Source organism: Oryzias latipes, chromosome 15, assembly GCF_053564925.1.
Source record: "Oryzias latipes strain Hd-rR chromosome 15, Olatipes_Hd-rR_3.1".
NCBI lineage: Eukaryota > Metazoa > Chordata > Actinopteri > Beloniformes > Adrianichthyidae > Oryzias > Oryzias latipes.
The window spans coordinates 6186969-6207738 of record NC_136251.1 but is presented as its reverse complement, the minus strand read 5'-3'; the positions used below and the strand labels follow the sequence as shown (position 1 = coordinate 6207738).

The 20770-nt window shown below is 44.0% G+C and overlaps 1 protein-coding gene across 6 annotated transcripts in view; it reads left to right on the top strand.

Moving 5' to 3' along the window:
• gbf1 (golgi brefeldin A resistant guanine nucleotide exchange factor 1) overlaps window positions 1-20770 on the top strand; it is an 80465-nt gene that overhangs the window by 57807 nt on the left and 1888 nt on the right. For 4 of the 6 annotated variants that reach the window (XM_078932286.1, XM_011484061.4, XM_020709284.3 and 1 more), the window contains 23 exons: window positions 135-220; window positions 288-490; window positions 567-690; window positions 3132-3257; window positions 4824-4906; window positions 6137-6373; window positions 7481-7574; window positions 7887-8063; window positions 8232-8296; window positions 8505-8628; window positions 9213-9284; window positions 9367-9461; window positions 9539-9692; window positions 9842-10067; window positions 11294-11451; window positions 12432-12681; window positions 13586-13812; window positions 15423-15573; window positions 18122-18252; window positions 18329-18430; window positions 18666-18779; window positions 18862-19039; window positions 20254-20418. In XM_078932286.1, coding sequence (XP_078788412.1) covers window positions 135-220; window positions 288-490; window positions 567-690; window positions 3132-3257; window positions 4824-4906; window positions 6137-6373; window positions 7481-7574; window positions 7887-8063; window positions 8232-8296; window positions 8505-8628; window positions 9213-9284; window positions 9367-9461; window positions 9539-9692; window positions 9842-10067; window positions 11294-11451; window positions 12432-12681; window positions 13586-13812; window positions 15423-15573; window positions 18122-18252; window positions 18329-18430; window positions 18666-18779; window positions 18862-19039; window positions 20254-20418 — 3342 coding nt within the window. The remainder of the gene's footprint in view (window positions 1-134; window positions 221-287; window positions 491-566; window positions 691-3131; window positions 3258-4823; window positions 4907-6136; window positions 6374-7480; window positions 7575-7886; window positions 8064-8231; window positions 8297-8504; window positions 8629-9212; window positions 9285-9366; window positions 9462-9538; window positions 9693-9841; window positions 10068-11293; window positions 11452-12431; window positions 12682-13585; window positions 13813-15422; window positions 15574-18121; window positions 18253-18328; window positions 18431-18665; window positions 18780-18861; window positions 19040-20253; window positions 20419-20770) is intronic. The other 2 variants (XM_078932287.1, XM_020709283.3) reach the window with 1 other exon arrangement.

Genomic DNA, 20770 nt, shown 5'->3' with positions numbered 1-20770 from the left:
TTGCTGAAGACCCACTTTAGTCTTCTGCTTTTTCAATACTTTCATAAATCATTCCAGCATCTGTGACATTCTCCCATGTTGACCTACAGTTTAAAAGCTCCCTGAGTTTGAAGCCTTTTGACTTTCTTTAACAGACAAGAGAAATCCAAAAAAGCCCCAGCGTTTCTCCTCCTACTTACCGGATTCTCAAGAGTTGATGGACATTAGAACAAAGAAAAAGGTATGTGTTGTTTTGCTACTGTCTAATTGCTGCAGATGGAAAGCCCCTAATCTCTCTGCTGGTTTAGCTGCTGATCACAGGCACTGAGCAGTTTAACCAGAAGCCCAAGAAGGGAATCCAGTTCCTCCAGGAGAAAGGGCTCCTCAGTGACCCACTGGACAACAACCAGGTAGCCCAGTGGCTGAAGGACAACCCGCGACTTGACAAGAAAATGATCGGCGAGTACATCAGTGATCGCAAGAACATGGAGCTCTTGGACAGCTTTGTGAAGTAAAGGGAAATTCCAGAGTGATTCATATTTGTCCCCCTTGCTTTTGCCTCAGTGTGACGTTACTCTTTGTGTCAGTACTTTCACCTTCCAGGGGCTTCGTATCGACGAGGCGCTGCGGCTTTACTTGGAAGCCTTCAGACTTCCTGGAGAGGCTCCGGTCATTCAGAGGCTGCTGGAGACCTTCACAGACAACTGGCATGTAAGGCCCCCAAAACGTCTTCTGAGCACTTTTAGCACCATATCAAAACAGTTTTCTACAAATATGTCTGTTCACATCCCATTGGACTTCTGTAAACAACATGTTATGCAATCGACCAAATACCTGTTTTCTGCTTCATTATAGAAATACGTATTTTCATTAGACGATGTGAACATTACAGACCAAACTCCTCTTTTTAAGAGGGACATTTTGCAGAATCTGTGACCGACATTCATTTTACTGCTCCCGTGTAAATGGGTGTTTAAAGTGAAGCTGCTAAAGGCTCATTGTCGAGCTACGTTCACACTAAACGGAACTGGCGTGTCAAGGGCGTGATTGTGTCTGTTCATTGACCTGTACAGACACAATCAGAGGTCCTGTGGCGTGGCAGGAGCGCATTTTAGGCTTCTAATATGGTTGGTCAGTTCAGAGTTCAAGTATCTGAACTTTGGCAAAGAAGACGTGTCGCATCAACCAATCAGGGACTCAGCTTTGGGGCCATGGTGTGTTGATGACATCATCAGCGAGTGGAGTCCAAAACAAACATGGAGAATCTGATCGTCTCCTCCTGAACTTTATATTTTCTTATTTGTATGGAGACAATAGTAAAAAGTTCCTCGATTTTATTTGTACCTTTATTTTTTTTCTCTTGGACTAATGCGGGACAGCAAGTCATCAAACTGGGTCACAGAGAGACAGAAGTAGCGCTGAAAGTGTCCATCATTCAGACGCAGCTCCTGCAGTAGATGGTGAAGTTCACCGTACTGGGAGAATCACTGAATGATGTCATGAACCCAGTCATGGAGACGTGAAAACAGATGTTTTTGTAGAGCTTTTTAAAATAAACCAAACTGATCCCTCAACATCGTTCGTGTCTTCCGTTCATTGGATATGTGATTTACAGTCAATGTTCCATCGTCTGGAGTGTGAAGCTTCTGACCATAGTTTTTTGAAGAATTTGAAGCCATTTGACACACAACTCCAGTTCAATTTAGAAGCAGCTTCACGGCTTCATTTTCTTTGGTGTGCAGTTGTCACACCCACTGTAGTAGTTACATTTTGTTTCTAGTTTGATCTCATGTTTATACAGCTCTTTTTTGCCACCTTCACCCCTATGATCGTTCAGAAGCTGCCCCGTCCTTCAAGGGGGATGCTCACAGATCAGTCAACGTCATCAACGTCATAATTAACTTGTGGTTGTAGTCCTAAGATGACAGGAGTTTAAACACAGACTCACAAACACACACAGTGATGGGTAAAGGGCAAGCTCCCTTCAGGGTAACATCTGACTCCTCAAAATAGCACAAAAAGTCATGTGACCTGGAAACTATTCTCAGTCATGTCCTTTTCATAGACCGACGACATGCACACAAATAGTCACTTTGAAAGAGTCATGATTAATTTTAGACAGCCACTGTAAATGAGTTTTCCAGTGAATGGAAGAGAGCAAGCTGTCAGCAAGATGTGTGAGGGGAGAAGCACAAGGTTTTAGATTCTTATGCAACAGAGCAAACACTCTTTTTGTCATTTCTTTATCTTTGATAAAGAAGGTTGGGAGCAGTGGTTAGTAGAGCTGATTTAAATACTTCAAATCCACTGGCTATGATCCAGCTTCCAGTGGTGCTGCACATCTGTCCTCTTTCACTTTCAATTTGTTCAATTTAGACCACTAGTTTCCCAAAATAATTGAACGACTAAAGCAGAGAAGATTCTGCCTTTTTTTTATGGATGCAACCCATTGACTGTATAAGAGAACTGGACTGACTGACCCCTCCCTCCTGGCATTCCAAACAGGAAGTAGACTTTCTGTGGAGAAATAAACAGCTGTTACTCATTCTATTGGTCAGAATAAACATTCTTACTCTGATGCATGTTTTACATGTTCTTGGTAATCCTCCTTTTTTATTGTTGTTTTTTTGTAGTGCACGTTATTAAAGTTATTATCTGACCAATCAGATACCTTCGTCAAATTAGGGGCTCTCTTATAAACGGCAGGGGTGTGGCCTTACAACAAGCTCACTCCTGATTGGGGAGAGTGGTTGTCATAGAAACTTTGACTAAGACTGACTCGGACCAATCACTGCTTACTGACAACGTCTGGCCCCAACATGGTGGCATCTGTATCGAAAAAAATGGCGCCTGGATTGACTTAATTTGATTGGAGCTGGAACTATTTTCTATGGGTGATGTCACACTCACTTAGTCCAGGTCTCTTATACAGTCAGTGGTACAACCACTCCATTGTTTATCCATCAAATGTGCCACCACTTATAAGAAAAAAACCTTTGACATTAAACCAAGAAATCTTAAAAAAAGAAAAAAAAGATTGTTCTTCCAAACAATCATTCCAATAGTTTTGATTTTTCCTCCTCTGTCTTTTGTCCCTGCGTTGTTTGGATCCTCTCCTGTGTTATTCAGTCATGTTATTGTTGTGTTTGCAGAAAGTGAATGGCTCTCCGTTTATGACCAACGATGCGGGCTTTGCCTTGGCTTACGCTGTCATCATGCTGAACACTGACCAGCATAACCACAACGTCCGAAAGCAGAACATTCCCATGACTGTGGAGGTAGGAGATCTCTTTCAGGAGGAGACGGATTTTATGCCTTTTTTTTTGTATGAATGCCAACTTTCTACTCAGAGAACATCCGTCTGTGTTTGTTCTCCTGTTGAAAGTCCACCTTGAATGCTGGTCACTGGTCACACAATTAAAAATACCCTGTTAGAGCTTAGTACTACAACTAACTATTGGTGTAGTAGTCTTTTAGTGAGCAGCATGCATGAAATCTGTTTATTTTGGGGGGGGACTGAAATAGTTTTCATCTGTAATCTGATTTCTGGTAAAAGCAATAGAATAATCTCAAGCTACAGCAGGTTTAGAATTCAGAGGACAAATCTGTCTTTGTGATTGAATGTTTGATGAGGGCAAAGCTCCGCCGGTTTCCTCTGCTTTTCCCTGCGTGTGGCGTGGTGTGAAATTCCTGCGAGTGTGCAGGCATTCACACTGGTACAGCCAACAGCTGTAACCAGTGGTGGTCCATCTCAGAGCTGTGCTCATTCTGAAGGGGAGCCGGGGGTGTGGCCTCTCTGGCTCTCTCTCTCTCTTTATCTGCTCGCTCTGTGTTGTTTTTTTTTTTTTTCTGTCTGTCTGTGATTGACAGCAGCTGAAGACTAAACAGAGTCTCTGGAGACTGGGCAGGAGTTTGTGGGTGGGCTACTCTCGCTGACAAATAATAGCATCCAGCTTTCTCTTTCCTTTGTCTCACCTCCTTGTACTTTATTGGCTGTTTGGACTTGAGTTGCTCCTGGTTGTCCAGCTGGTGCTGTATGTTCAGACCATCCCGTCACAGGAGCCCCATTGACCTCCAGGCCCAGACAACAGGCAGAGTCCACACAATAGATCTGAGTGGGCCAGTAAAAGTGGCGCCTCGCACTCCACTTACTTGGCAGCTTGCAATGTGCAGCATGTACCGCAGCATTTGTTGGCAAAGGGGCTATTTTTGAAATGGGGAAGCTATGTCCAGCCCCAGCGCATGTAAATCAGATCCTGTTCCCTGACGATGACATGTTCGGAGAGCGGTGAAGGGAATGCCTGGGGGGTGATGTTAATTTTGTCCATAAAACAGTGCACGGTCATGCCAACAGCTGCTCCCGGAGCCTCTCCGATAATCAGTGTCAATGCGTGCTTTGAGCAATGCAAATAAAAGCCACCATCCTCAGCCGCCTCTGGTTCTCTGTGGCCCTGGCTGCTGCTGTTTGTTTCTCCGTGTGTCCCTGCAGAGAAGATCGGATTTCTTCTTTTCATACCTGCCAGTAAGACAAACCCTGCCAAGTCCAGACCGAAAACCGAGCTCTGAGGCTGTCAGTCATCACTGGGTGGTTGTTTATTTACTGGAGGTTCAGGGCTTTAATCCCTGTTTTCCTAATGATGCAACTAAAGTGTATTTAGTGACACATAACGAGTGTATTTTCATCAAAGACTCCTTTAATTGTTAGTTTGATGCTTCAGGATGTAAACCCAACTCCTCTGCAGACAAATGCCATGACAGACGATGGAAGAGTTTTCACATTTCCTGGAGGTTTGATGAAGCTGAACTGACTTCTACAAAATAACTGTGGTTTTCTCTCTAAACAGCAATTTAAGAAAAATCTGAAGGGCGTCAACGGAAACAAAGACTTTGACCAGGACATGCTGGAAGATATCTACAACGCCATCAAGTAAGGATGGGTGGTTTTGAAATGTGATTTAAGCATTTTTCTGATGATACATGAACACACACATACACACACATATATATGTATATATATATATATAAAGAAAATTAAGCCACAAGTCATATTTCTGAGTATTTCTTTAATCAAATTGTTTTGAATCAGGAGCAGCACAGAAAGTCGCAGTCTCCCTGCTCTGCTCCATTCTGATGCTTCCACTGTCAGACACATAGATCCATGAACATCTTAGTTTTCCTCGTCTGTGCTGGAATCTGGATCTAAACTGTACGGCTGGATAGCTCTGATATTGCTCACAGTTTTTGTTGTGCCGCTAATGTTAGCTTGAGGCTGTGAGGGACTGTAAGCTAGTGGGAGAGGGTAAACAGAGAACTCTTAGCAACAGGAAGGGGGGGCGGGGTTTTCTCCACACCAACAGGCTTGCCCACACCTTAGAGGTGAATTTGTAATGAAATCCTGCCTCTCTGCAGAAAATATGTCCTAGGAAACGACACTTTAATCTAAAAAAAGGCAAAATCACAATTGAAAGAACATTGAAAACGCTTTTAAAAGAAATCAAAAAAATGATCGGAGTGGGTTTTTAATGAAAATGATTTCTATTAAGATGTTAAAAACTAAGTAAAACATTAAAAAAGTGCATACTTTACTTAGGTCTTTAAAATTCCAGAATCAGGTTTGGTTTGTAACTGGCGCTAAGTGAATTGACGGCATCCTGATAAACATGAACAAAAACTCTGAAACATCAGTTCAAAGTCAGCTGTGCAGATCTTATTAGATCTGTTCTTAAAGTTAAATTTCGGGCATTTTTAGGACTTTGTTGAAAAGTTTTTTTAACACCTTATCAATATTTTAGTTTCTGTCTTGTTAAAAGGATCTAGGGGGACAAATGAACAACCACATCAATCATAAACCCCAAAGATACAGTAGCTGTGGTGAGAGTTTGGTGTAGATTGAGCTGGATGTGTCTGCTGTCAAAATCAAACCGTCAGTCTAATAAGAGACAGAAAATAGAAAGATTTAAGTTCTTTTAAAAAAGACAATGGGTACGTAGTGTAGTGAAGTTAATAACTAAATCCTGTATAAATTATTCAAATTAGCTAACTTGTTCCACTCAACTATGCTGGCAGTCAGTACTAGAAGCTGGAAAACCTGATTGGCTGATAAATGAAAGACGTGAAGCTGGTGCTGAGGGTCATTCTGTCATTCTGTAACGTACAGGAATGAGGAGATTGTGATGCCAGATGAGCAGACGGGTCTAGTGAAGGAGAATTACGTTTGGAGCGTGCTGCTCCACCGCGGGGCATCTTCGGAGGGCGTGTTCCTTCACCTTCCACCCAGCAGCTATGACCACGACCTATTCACCATGACATGGGGGCCCACCATTGCTGCACTGTCCTACGTCTTTGACAAGAGCCTTGATGACAGCATCATCCAGAAGGCCATCGGTGGCTTCAGGTACACAAAACCGACACAGCTTTTGTCGACCAGAACTACACGTTTATTCCAGTAATGCTTTTAGGCAAAAGACTAGATTTATTTCTCTGACTGGTTTATCTCTTTATTGGTCTCCTTAATGATGTTGCCTTCAAGAACCATTGACTGAATCATAGAACTTGACCTAGTGAGTGCGGCGTCAACCATAGAAGATAAGTTATTTCCAGCTCTGACAAAATGCAGTTAATTCAGTCGCCATTTTTCCGTAATACAGATTGCTGGCATGTTGGAGGCAGATATCATCAGGGGCAACAATACATTAGGACTTAAACACTGTCCATATAACCTAACCTGACAGAATCAAATGTGATAGGATTTATGCTACAGTAACAAGCAAACATATGTTTCTATGCAACTGTAATTGTTACTTTAAAACGTTATAATAGTTAAATAATGAGTTATTTAACAGTAAAGAGTAATTACATTTATTTTTCATTACATTTAGTTACATGTAGAAGTTATATCTGGCCCTTTGAGGACAGACACTATGCTGATGTGGCCTTCAGTGAAAATGAGTTTGACACTCCTGATCTAATATATAGTTAGTTGCCCCTAGATATGAATGAAAACAAACCTATTTTTATTCTAAGAATTTAAAAACCCTTATGCTCTTGCGGCCCGCCATCCCATAAAATGACATGACGGGCCGCTTTTGGCCCGCGGGCCTTGAGTTTGACACATGTGCTCTAAGTCGTCGTTATGGCAACCACTCTGATCAATCAGGAGTGAGCTTGAAAGTAAGTTTTCTTGAGGAATCTGATTGGACTGTTCATAACTTGAATAACTTGCACTGGAGAAAAAATATCATGAAAAAAGAGGATTATAAAGGAGGTGTTTAAAAATTTACCAGATCCAGAATGGTTCTTCTGACCGATAGAATGACTGAGTAACAGACGTTAAGTTCTCTGTAGAAGTCTATGGAATTTTGGCTTCTTGGAACCAGCGGGCACTTCCTGTTTGGAATGTGAGGGGGGTGGGGCCATTCAGTCCAGTTCTCGTATACAGTCAATGGTGAGAACTCATTGATGAGATCCAGGAACTGGCTGTCATCTGTGTCTGTTTTTGCAGGAAATGTGCTGTGATAGCTGCTCATTATGGCTTCAGTGATGTGTTTGACAACCTGATCATCTCCCTCTGCAAATTCACCACTCTGAGCAGTGAGGTAAGCTTCTGAGGCAGCTGCACACGGAATATTCAAGAAAAAGGCAGCTGATTGACAACAAGGAAGTCTTTTTAAGCTAGTATGCCTTCATTATTAGAGTTTTTGTTGCACTTGTCATCATTAAGTTGATGGGCATCAATCTGGGATGTCTATGTCAAATCAAATTCCTCCTCTCAGACTCTTTGTATTCAGCTGCAGTATTGAAGATCCTCTATACGGCCTAAATACAAAGCTCAAATTTACAAAATAAAAGTAGTACTATGAGGACCAAACTGTGACAGGAGGACCTGCCTGTGCTCCATCTCCCTGCAGTCGGTGGAAAACCTTCCGACAGTGTTCGGCAGCAACAGTAAGGCTCAGACAGCAGCCAAAACTGTGTTTGACCTGGCCCATCGGCACGGCAACATCCTGAGAGAGGGCTGGAAGAACATCATGGACTCCATGCTGCAGCTGTTCCGGGCAGAGCTGCTGCCCAAAGCCATGGTTGAGGTCAGGACTGCATCTGTAAACACTCTTTCCGTGTTGTCACGCACTGGGCAACGTTGACTTTCTGCAGTCTGGGCTTTGGAGTCTCTGTTTGGTGCAGAGAAAGCCAGCATCATTGCATGTCCTCTGCTGCCACCTGCTGTTCAGTGCTGAAAAGAGGTTTTTCCTCAGGTGGAGGACTTCGTGGAGCCAAACGGGAAAATTTCTCTTCAGAGAGAGGAAACCCCTTCAAATCGGTAACGTAGAACTCTCTTTGTGTTTATGTGAAAGCATAGCTTTCATAGTCAGATGACCTCACCACCTGTCTTTGAATATTAGCGTTTTTTTCGTACAGAGTTTTCTAAAAAATAAGTTTCCCTACTAAACATAAGAACTCTTTAAAAACAGTTCTGACCAAGACTGCTCAAAGTAAAGGTTGAACTTTTCTCCTGTGCTGAATGTCAGCGGTGAGTCGGCTGTCTTGAGTTTTGTCAACTGGCTGACTCTGAGTGGAGCCGAGCAGTCCGGACTCCGAGGACCGTCCACTGAAAACCAGGAAGCAAAGCAGGCGGCCATCCTCTGCATAAAGGTACAGAGGATCCATCAGGCTACAGAAACCTCGCAGCACCAAACGCATAAACATTTAACAGTTAGCTAAAAATGTAATACCCTGCAGTCTGCTTGTCTGATCGATCCGATCACACGATCAAAAAGCGATCACGTAGTTTCAGATTCAATCAAAATCTGACGTTGCACCCCAAGATTGGATATTTATTTTTATTCCTAATATGATTAGCGCCGTGTATTTGAAGCTTATTCTTACAGACTCTAGAAGTCTGCATATCATGAAGGGATCACGGCATTTCATTGCCATGAATCTCAGCAGAATACAGCAGCAGCTTGAGGAAGGAGGAGCACAAAGACAGCTCTGTGAAGTTAGTGGGAAGATCAGGCTCGAAAACCCTTTTAATGCATGTTTTAAACTGACAGCAGGAGTCTGTTGGTTTTGTCTGATGACCTACAAAAGCTTTGCAAAAGAAAAAAGATTATTTATTTTAAATGTCCCATTGAGATTAAGAATCTCTTTTTTTCAAGGGAGTCCTGGCCAAAGAAACCTGATAGTATGAAGTACATTTTACACAAAAGCGTGGCTCATATGTCCTTATTTTGCAGCAATGTGACCCGGAGAAGTTGATCACGGAGAGCAAATTCCTTCAGCTGGAGTCTCTGCAGGAGCTGATGAAGGTTGTTCATCTGTCCATGTTTAGAGCTCACCCTGGTGTCTGTGATGTTTCCAAACCTAGATTTACTAAACGTTCCCCTTCAGGCGCTGATATCAGTCACCCCGGATGAAGAGACTTACGATGAAGAGGATGCTGCCTTCTGCCTGGAGATGCTGCTGCGCATTGTCCTGGAGAACAGGTAGTTTTATCTGCAACGTTGCTTTTGCTGTTTGGGGTTTTCGGCTGTGAGTGACTCTACTGTTGTCCATGTTGCAGGGACCGTGTGTCCTGCGTTTGGCAGACGGTCCGGGACCACCTCTACCACCTGTGCGTTCACGCCACGGAGAGCTGCTTCCTGGTGGAGAGGGCTGTGGTGGGCCTGCTGAGACTCGCCATCCGCCTGCTGCGCCGAGAAGACATCAGCTCCCAGGTACAGAGGCGGAGCAGTGACATCATGAAGGATGACGGTGCACTGAAACTGCAGCCATTTTTAAACACTCATTCTGTTACTTTTCATGAGTTCTTTTGGAATACCGGCCGGATCCGTGAGCCCTGAGCTCCTCTCCTGTGCTCCCGCAGGTTCTTCTCTCTCTGCGCCTCCTCCTCATGATGAAGCCCCATGTCTTGTCCCGGGTCAGCAGGGAGGTTTCCTTTGGCCTTCATGAGCTCCTGAAGACTAACGCAGCCAACATCCACTGCACAGACGATTGGTACACACTTTTCTCTCTGCTGGAGTGCATGGGTGCTGGAGTCAAGCCTCCTGCCTCCTTCCAGATCGCCTCCACCACCGCCGACAGTGACACAGGTTCAGTCTTTCTCTCACAGTCTGATACAACTCTATTGCTGCATTTACACCGCACGTCGCATTCACATCCGCCAACTGTCTTTGAACGTGCATCAAAGTCACTGCTGGACGCTAGTCCAAAAATGTTTCAATAAACGTCATGTTTCCTGCTGCATGTGGGAGGAGCTAATGCCAAATGTTTTTAGCCTTTTTGCTATATGGGATCCTTGCCTGTATACTAGAGGAACTATTTATTATTATCTCAATACAAACAGTTAGGAGGATAAGATAGAGAGGTGGAGGTTTGCCCTGGAAAGGAGAGGATAAAGAGGTAGAGACAGAAAGGTTAGCCTCAGGAAAACAGATGTCATGTGTGTGAATGAGAGGCATGACTTGTTACAGGGAGAAGCGATAAAGGCGGTGGAGGATTTGAAGTATCCAGGGTCAACACTCCAGAGGAATGGAGAGGCTGGAAAAGAAGTGAAGAAGTGAGTGCAGGCAGGTTGGAATGGGTGGAGAAAAGAATGCATCAGGAATGAGGACATGAGAGGGACAGCGCATGTTAGAGGTTTAGGACATAAAGTCAGAGACTGAGATGGTTGGAACATGTCCAGAGGAGAGACGGTGAATATATTGGTAGAAGGATGCTAAGTCTAGAGGAAAACCAAAGAGGAGGTTTCTGGATGCAGTGAAGGAAGACATGAAGGTAGCTGCTGTTAGAGGAGACCATGCAGAAGACAGGGTTAGGAGGAGGAAGATGATTCGCTGTGGCGACCCCTGAAGAGAAGAGCCGAAAGGAAAAGAAAAACATCTTCATAGAAATAAGAAAAATATCCTAAAGTTCAGGCTTTAGAATTTTGTTGCTACACCCCCCCCTAAATGCGCTGCCACTAGTCAGTCAAAACACGCTGTGGACCCTCTGATTATGTCTGTACCTGTAACATCAACCGGGTGCACCTGATGCCCAAATTACTTGTGGTGTGAATACAGCTCAACTCTACAGCACTGGACACAAACACAAGTGAGTTTACTGATTACTAGAGATTTAGTTTGAATTTCAGAAGCATTCAGTCCCCGCCTCTGCTTCAGCAGTAGCTTGTTCAGTACATGACTATTCTGAGATTTTCAGTTCTTAAGGGAGAATAAATACATGTCTTCAAGTTGCGTCACGGCATCTAGACTTTAGTTCTTCTTCCCTGACACCTTTCAGCTCTCATCTCATCCAGATGTTTGCTTTTCTTCTGCAGGCGCACAGTCCGACAGTGAACTCTCATCATATCACGCCAGTGAAGTGAGTTCAGACCGTGGATACACGTCCGACTCTGAGGTCTACACCGAGCACAGCAAGACCAGGATGCCGCGCTCCACCACAGACGTGGATGTAGCGAGCAGTGGATGGCTGGTGGTTAGTGTGCACACTCCTGCAACGCCGCTTAGAGTCCAGTCATCTGAAAAACTTCCAGTTTAGAAAACAGGATTTATCTACGTTTCTGTTGACTGCACGGTGGTGCAGTGGTTAGCGCTCTTGCCTCACAGCAAGAGGGCCCCTGGTTCAAGTCCCGGCTGGGGGACCTGAACCAGAACATCAATTGGGGACCTTTCTGTGTGGAGTTTGCATGTCCTCCCCATGCATGTGTGGGTTTTCTCCAGGGTCTCCGGCTTCCTCCCACCGTCCAAAAACATGCTTCATAGGTTCATTGGCAGCTCTAAATTGTCCATAGGTGTGAATGGGTGTGGGTTTGTGGACATTCTACCCTGTGACAGACTGGCGACCTGTCCAGGGTGTCCCCTGCCCACAAGTGGCTGGGTTAGGCTAAATGGTAGAAGATGAATGAACGTTTCTGTGGACATTTAAAATTTCAACTGACTCCTATTTAAATGATTTCTCTAATTTGTGTTGATATCTACTTAAATAAATGTTGGGTTATTTTTCGTGCCATCACACCACCATGTGAAGAGCCACAAAAGTGATGTATCCTGGTGATACTTCCTGTCTTTAACTGCAATTGCTACATTTTTGAGGCCCAGCTAACAAAAACACACCCACCTTCTTAACGGGTCACAGCTGCATATGTCTGTGCACTCTTTCGACCTTTGTGATTCCAATTCTGTCCAATTCATTTCAAAACAGCTTCATGAATTAGCACTGCTCCGTTTTTTTTTTTTTTTTGGCACCTTAGACTCTTCTTTCTGCAAAAACTTTACTCTGGTTCTTTACTATTTTTGTCTCCAACAGGACTCTTTTAATCTAAGATTTGACTTAAACTGACATAAGAACAGAGAAAACTGCTGTTTTGGCATCGTCACAAAAACACTAACATGGGAGGATCGTATCAAATTGGGTGGTGTTATTAGATCTTTGTGTCATTTGTGTTCTTTTTCTAGGTTGGTAAGGATGATCTGGAGATAAATAAGACCCCCCAGGTGAACTCCAAAGCTCAGCTGAATCACCCTTTGGTCAACCAGTACAGCCTGACGCTGGGTCAGGACTTGGGCCAGCATGACACCAAGTCTCTAGTCAAGTGTGTGGAAACTCTGTCCTTCATCGTCCGTGACGCGGCCCACGTCACGCCTGACAACTTCGAGCTGTGCGTCCGAGCCATCCGGGTGTTTGTGGAGGCCAGCCTGAACGGAGGTGAGGCCGCTATTTTTGGGAGAGTGCTGGGTGAAAACAGCAGACACCAAAACGTACCCTGGGTGGGCGTCCCACTCCCATCATCTTTTGATCTACTGTCAAAGTGTTCCCAGTGGTCTTCTCATTCTGATTAGACTATTTTTAGCTAAAATCAATAAACCTGTAGTTTTCTAGAACACAGATTCACCTGACTGGACTGTTTGCTTGGAGTAAGCCCGCCCCCACTTCCTGTCACCTATCTGTTTACACGTTCTCCCGCTAGCTTAAAGCCCCTCATAACCCTAACCTAACATTAGTGGTGCATCAAAAATGTTCGTACAGTTTAGATCCAGATTCCAGCTCAAACAAAGACGCACATGATGTAAGCTGCAGACGCTGCCAACCCGGATGAAAAAAGCTAAAGGGTCAGTCAAAACGTAGAGGTCCGAAGCAAAGCCATGTGTGAGGAAAAAAAACAGCCTCTACTCTTCCGCTAACTGTTTCTGCTCTGGATTTCTTCATAAAACGACCCTTTGACCTTCAATTTTCTATTAAAAATAGCGTGACTAAGTTTTAAAGTGGAGGGATACTTTCATTGACCAATATCCAGGAGGATTCAGTCGTTTAAGCATTTAAACATTTTGTTATTTCATTGAAATCTCTTCACCGAAGCAACTACCACACACTTTAATGTGTGACAATGTGAATTTCTCTGGGGATTTTCTCTGGGCAAAAACTCATCTGTGCATGAGAGATGCTGTTGTTCTCTGTCCTTCCTTTGATTTTTTGGAATTTAGCTTTGAAGCTGCAGCTTTATCCACAGGACTCCTCTACATTGGCTTTAGCAGTCTTTCACCAATCATCAGTATTTTGGGGAAAAATGTGTCTGTCATCGTTTCAGTCCGCTTTTACTTTGCTTTGTCAGGTTACCGCAACCACGACAAGAAGAAGAGCCACAAGTATGACTCCTCAAAGTCACGGATGAGGAAGAAGGGGGGAGGGAGGGAGAAGGACAGTGGAGCCGGGTTGAGGCGCGGCGGCGGCGGCGGCAGAGCGTCCGGTCAGCGGCTTTCCCGTTCCCACAGTGATGACGAGGAGGATGAAGGAGTCCCTGCCAGCTACCACACTGTGTCATTACAGGTTAGTCAAGACGTAAGTACAGGAGCCTTCTTTACGCTTCTTCCTCCTCTGTGTCTGTGCAGCTCTGCTAAGCACACGCCTGCATGATCGCTAGCATCAGGGATTAGCTTCATGTTTCACAGGATGATTAAAGTTTAGAGGAAAAACTACACTCAGCTCCTCTTCCTGGTGTTACATGCACTTTAAACTTTGATGGGTTTGACTTGAAGGAGCATCTTCTTCTGAAAAAGGGCAGTTTGATCCCGAACAACCAAAACGCAACCAAGCAAATCCTGAAGAGACAAAAACTCATCATCTATACATTCTTTCATTCATTTTCTTAACCGGCTATATCCCTTCTGTTTGGCGAAGGCGGGGGTAAACCCTGGACAGGTCGCCGCTCTGTCACAGGGCAATCATCAAGTAACGTTCAGAGAAATGTCATTTCATGCTCATTTTCAAGTGAATGTAAATGTACGGGACAATAAAAGTGAATGTTGAGAAAATAGCAAATATTGGTCAAAATAACCCTTCATGGCCGCTAGTTTGCTTTCATTTTTCTGTCTGTTCACGTTTCACAACGATTTGAATAAAGAAATCATGTGATCGATTTCCCGGGCCTGATCAGATATTTGTTTATTTTGATTAGCACTATATGTTACAAGCTTTTCATTACAGATAAATACTCTGGACGTCTGCATTTCAAGAACGGATCTCAACATTTTATTGCCGTAAAACGCAGCAGAACATGGCAGCAGTTTGAGGCCATTCAGTTTTATTTACGACAACAGTCGTCTCAATGGGACTCATAGCGGTAATTGTGTAACAAACATGAATCATAAAGAACATCAAGCCATAGAATTCAATAGGTGATGGCTAAACTAAACTAAACAGACTAACTAAACTGGGCGATGTTTTAAATAAGGGTTTTAAACTGACAGCAAGTGTCTCTATTGGTTTGTCTTACTCAGACAGCGACGTACAAAGGCTGTTTTAACTAGAAAGCAGATTGGATTTTTGCATTCCTTCAATGATAATGGAGCTCTCGGTGCTGCCGACAGTCAGACGCTGCAAAGGGAGTTTCTACAAAGTGCAAGCTGCAGGAATCAAAGGGGTCAAAAAAGCAAATCCATAGTATCTCAAAACAAGCAGAACAAATGAACGTATCCATCGATGTGAGCTAGTCATTGAAAACTCATCCTCCTATTTAAGCGCTACAACATTGATTTGAAAAGATTCGATTATAAAGAATTTGTCATGTAAGCGTGGATCATAATTAGTTCAAAATGTGCAAAAGCTTTGAAGATACTAAAGCTACAAAACCCTTTTTTTATTTCTAGTTCATATTTTCACTATTTTTACTTGATTGTTGAAGCTACTTCACAGGAGTGCTCTGTTTGAGTATTGATTGATAAAAGAAGGTAAATAAAAATGGGGCACAAGCTGGATCTGTTTATTAAATGTGTCGTATCCCTATGTTCATCAGAGTGGGTCTTCAACTATTTTCACGTTGACTTGAGCTTTTTTCCTGACTGGGCTCCTCTCAGTATTGACATTTGCTGTGCTGCTTCTGCTCATACTGACCGGACTGTGCCGTACTCTGCCACGCTGTTGATGCTGGTTCTGGTCTTCTGGCTCCACAGCTGTTGGACCTGATGCACACCCTGCACACCCGGGCAGCCAACATCTACAGCTCCTGGGCAGAGGAGCAGCGCCACCTAGAGACTGCAGGCAAGAAGATAGAGGCCGATTCACAGACTCTGTGGACCAGCTGCTGGTGTCCACTGCTGCAAGGTGAGTCCACATCGCACAAATAAGTGAAAAGTCCTTTACTTTGAGTAGAACACTAACTTTAATGCTACCTTCACACCGGGCATGTATGGCATGTTCGAGAACACGCTGATTGTGGGTTTTTGTGTGAGCGTTTAGCACACGGTGTTCACTCTGGGCTGTTGCTGTCTGATTGTAGCGCATGGACTCACATAGGAGTAGAAATGTCAAAGCGAGCAAATCTGGTGAATCTTGCTTCAGGCTGTTTCCTTCAGGAACAGAACTTGTTCAGCTGCAGTTGCTAATTTCTCCTTCATGATCAATTTTCAATTTTTCTTCCGTGTTTTGAAAGAAAAAACACTACCCATACGTCACTATCGAATACGAGTCCCTAAGGGGTCACAGTTCAACTGGTTTAACTTTCAACGTGCGTTCAATCGCTGCGCATTTTGTATATAGAGCCAGAAGACAGACTTGTGTAGCAACATGTGAATGCGAGAGTTTTGAATGGGAAGCCTGAACACGCACAGGCGTGTTTACATAGACTTTTCTTTGGGAGTAGTTCCTGAAACGCGTGTTTCCAAGCTCGAGGTGAAGGTAGCATCACAATCACGTAAACCGATAAAATCTTTGGAAACAGCTCTGATAGATATAATCAGACCATACACTAAATTAATAGATTATGACGGTGATATTTGTAGCTGGGGATTTTTTATTTTGAAATGTAAGGCTTTAATTCTGAAGATTTGTTCACTTTTTTAAATATAAGCTGCACAGATTAAAGTTTTTTACCTTGAAAGTAGAAAGTGACAAACAGAAGCTAAAAAACACGGACAGAAGCATGAGGCATTGTGGGAGTCCAGCAGAAAAAAACCCCACAATTCATTCCAGAATAGACAAACAGGGACGTTCTTCGAAAGCTAAGAGAATAAAATCAGATTCTATTGTCCAAAAAAAGAAGAAGCAAATGATGAGTCATCATTGAGCCATAAACTAAAAGAAGGTGCTGGAAAGTCTACAGAAAAGATGTATGTGAACAAAAGCAGCAGCTGTCCACACACTCCAAAGACTGAGTCCTAAGAAGTTAGAAAGAGCCTTGTTTAAGGATAAAAGCGTATTTTTTATATATTAAACTTTTTTATATAATAAACTCATCCATAAAATGTTTCTACCTCAAAATAATCAAAGTTTGAGAAAATATGTTATTCAAACTGGACACATTTGGTTCACTTGAGGTGAGCCAGAGTTCGTTTTCCCAGATAATCTGGAACAAATGTTTAGTCTGAATACACCCAAGCTGACCCTGGTCCAGGACCAGGAACCGCTCCATCTTTGGAGGTGGTCTCTGTTTGTTTCCTATGGGACTGAGCTTCAGTTTGCTCCTCAGTCTGAATACAATCCGTCCTCGGAGCGGAACAACTGGACCGAAACGGCCACAGTAGCCGACATGAACAGAGTAGGAATGAAGGAACCGATGAGCCTCAGACAAATATAAAGCAACGATTGTCGTTTTGTCAAACAGAAAAAAGTGTCCAACTTTTTTCTGTTTTTTGTCAGAGCTTTTATTTTAACACAGCTGAAAAGCTTCTTACATGTTTTTCTGTCTCATGAGGCAAATGTGCTGCAGTGACGTCATCCTAAAAGCTACCTTGTAGTTCCTTAACAGAATTCTCTCAAAATAACACCACAACGATGAGACACAGCAACTCATTCAAATGTGGCCGGATGAATGCAGCAATGCTTAACGTGACACACATTTGCTTCTCACTGTTTTCCCGATGATCTATATGTCATAAACACTTATCAGCGTGCCTTTATACCAGACGTGTCCCCGTCTCTGCAGCTGTTAGCATCCTCTGAGTTAAAGCACACACGGCACGTCTCCTTGACAGTAAACGCACCACTGCAGCGTACCAAAGTAGCAAGTAAATAGTGTTGTTCTCGACGTTTAAAACTGCTAATCGACATATAAAGTTTGAATTACTCAACTGTTCTGATAAGGATTGTAAATCACAGCACGTCCATCTTTCTCTTGTTGTTTTGACCTGCCTTCATAGTCCCTGGCCAATGACTGAAGAGATTTGTTTACAAGCTTTGGTCCGTAACAGACTAGTCGGCTTGATGCCAGTCTGAATACAGACCAAATGCAAGGTTCAGGACTCGATCCGGACCAAATTAAGCAGACTCGATCCAGAACAAAGGATTTTCCCAGTCTGAACACATCCTTAGTGATCAGAATTAATTTCTTATTGGCAGATTTATTTGCTTTTTTGAAGAAAAGGCTTTGAATTTTAAAATTGTTCAAATTCTGCGACAGACTGGCGACCTGTCCGGGGTGTCCCCCTGCCTTCGCCTACGAGTGGTCGGGATAGGCTCCAGCAGCCTCGTGACCCAGAAAGGGACAAAACGGAAGGTTTAGAAGATGAATGAATAAATATTTAAAATTATTTCTTGGAGGCCTGTTTTTGCAGTTCAGTAAATCACAGAAGAGTCCTCTGGAATGATTCTGGTTCAGGTTTTATTCATGTTCTCATCAGATATGGGCTGTGACTTTTGTTGCATTTCCCATCAGGCATTGCTTGGCTCTGCTGCGATGCCAGGCGACAGGTGCGCATGCAGGCGCTCACCTACCTCCAGAGGGCGCTGCTGGTGCATGATCTGCAGACCCTGGATGCCACAGAGTGGGAGTCCTGCTTCAACAAGGTGAGCATGGGGCATAGACGCACACCATAGGGTCTTCAGAGAGCTGCAGGACAGAACGGATGGGGTTTGTCTGCAGGTGCTGTTCCCTCTGCTGACCAAACTGCTGGATAGCATCAGCCCAGCAGATGTAGGAGGTATGGAGGAGACCAGAATGAGGGCGTGCACGCTGCTGTCCAAGGTGACTCAAACACAACACTCAATGACATCACATCAACTTGATTTGTAAAAAGCTGCTTTTGATGCCTCGCAGCTCAGAGTGCTTTATAGTTAAACACAATAAAAGACAAACACAAAACACAAAAAAAATTAAAATGCCAGCAACCCTGAAAACCAGACGTGGAAGCTCTCCCCCTCAATAAGAGCGCATTGTTTCCACATGGCAGTGTGTTGAGCTCAGTGTTTGTGTGTCTCAGGTTTTCCTGCAGCACCTCTCTCCTCTGCTGTCGCTGCCCACCTTTGCTGCCCTCTGGCTCACCATCCTGGACTTCATGGACAAGTACATGCACGCCGGCTCCAGTGACCTGCTGGTGAGGACGGCGTGAACTCTGGAAGGCTGAAAGCGTGGCTGATGTGAAGGCCCACTGGTTGTGCTGGTTCTGTGTGTTTTAGTTGGAGGCCATACCCGAGTCTCTGAAGAACATGCTTCTGGTGATGGACACAGCCGGCATCTTCCACAGCACCGAGTCCAGGACGGGCTATTCGGACCTGTGGGAGATAACCTGGGAAAGAATCGTCTGTTTCCTGCCAAACCTGAGGGAGGAGCTCTTTAAGCAGACGGTCATTCAAGGTGAGTAGCCTCCAGCTCACTGAGAGAATGAGAGAACTGGATGGTGAGACGTGACCCACAAGAAACAGACAATGTCAGTAAGCAGAGATTGATCTGAGTCCACGTTCCCATGACAACAACTCTGGCCAATCAGGACTGAATTGCTGGAAGGCCACACCTCTACCACTGAAAGCGTCCTGAGAAGAAACTGCCTGTCAAACATGAACATTCCACCACATACTTTCATTGAAGCATCTGATTGGTCCGTTTATAACTTATAGCTTGAACTACAAAAAATATATATCATGAAAAGAAAGAGGATTATCTAGAAGATGTTAAAAATGTATCAGAGCAAAATGGTTCTTCTGACCAATAGAATGACTTGGTAACAGCTGTTTATTTCTCTATAGAAGTCTATGGGATTTTGAATTCTTGGAACCAGTGGGTACTTCCTGTTTGAAACGCCAGGGGGGAGGGGTCACTAAGTCCAGTTCTCCTATGCTGTGTTCACACTGAAAGCGTCAGGGGCGTCCAGTTCCAATGTTGAGTCAATGTACAGATGGGATCAGAGGTCCTGCGGCGCATTTTGACCGTCAGGCACAGTGGTCTGGCGACAGCGCCTTTTGGGTGTCCCGGCACGTCTAGAATTAAATATCTGAACCAATCAGGGACTGAGCTTTGGCCTGTGACGTGTGATGGACATGATCAGTGGGTGGAGTCCAAAACCAACATGGGAGAGAATCTGATGGTCTCCTTTTTCTAATTAGTATGGAGACAATAATAGGTAGATCCTACAACTTTCTTCTCATTTTTCCTCCCTCTCACTGATGCGGGACAGCAGTTCATCAAAGAGGCAGAGGTACCGCTGAAAGTGCCATCATTCAGATACAGCAGTAGATGGTGAAGCTCTCTGTACACTAAGAATCTCTGAATGATCTCATGAACCCAGACATGCAGACGTGGATACAGATGTTTTTGTAGAGCTTTTTAAAAGATTTCCCCAAAATGATTTTTTTCCAAGCATTGGCTGTATGCCAACTATACAATCAATGCTTCCATGTAGCATTAAGGGCTAAAAACCTTTAACAGTAGCTCCGCCCACACGCATCAAGTGCATGAACACATTTCCGGAGAAGCGTTGAGCAGTAAATTTGACGCAGAAATTGGGTTTGGTGTGAACGCAGGTTCAGGGTTCAGCAGAGACCAGGAGTTTCTGACGCCTGATTCTGTTTCAGACCCAGTACCCGCACCGCCTGCAGACCCATCCACCCCCCCAACGCAGAGGCCTTCATCCCCCCAGGGGCCTCAAACCCAACAACCGTCTCCTGTCCCAGCAGGCCGAGCTGAGACACCCAGCAGTCTGGAGTCTCCACAGAGGCCCAAGCCACCCAGCACCAACGGTAAAACTGCAGGATCTCATCCTGAAGGAGGGCTGGGTTGATCAAATCCATTAATCGATCAGAATCAACCACAGCTTTATCGATTAAAAATTGAGAGATTGGTCTTTTGTGTCTTTCCTTGTCCGGTGATCCAACGGTACTCTGGTGAGATTTGGGCTACATTCACTGCGTTCAAAATTCAATTTTTTTCAAGACCGTTCACATTTCCAATTAAATGTGAACTTTTGTGATCTCCTGTGTGAACGTGAAATGACCCAGAAGTGACCCGCATGCGCAGAAGAGTACTCAACGGTGAACGACGTCACTCGTTGTTTGCAGAAGTAGCTAACGTTAACAATGGATGTCAACAACA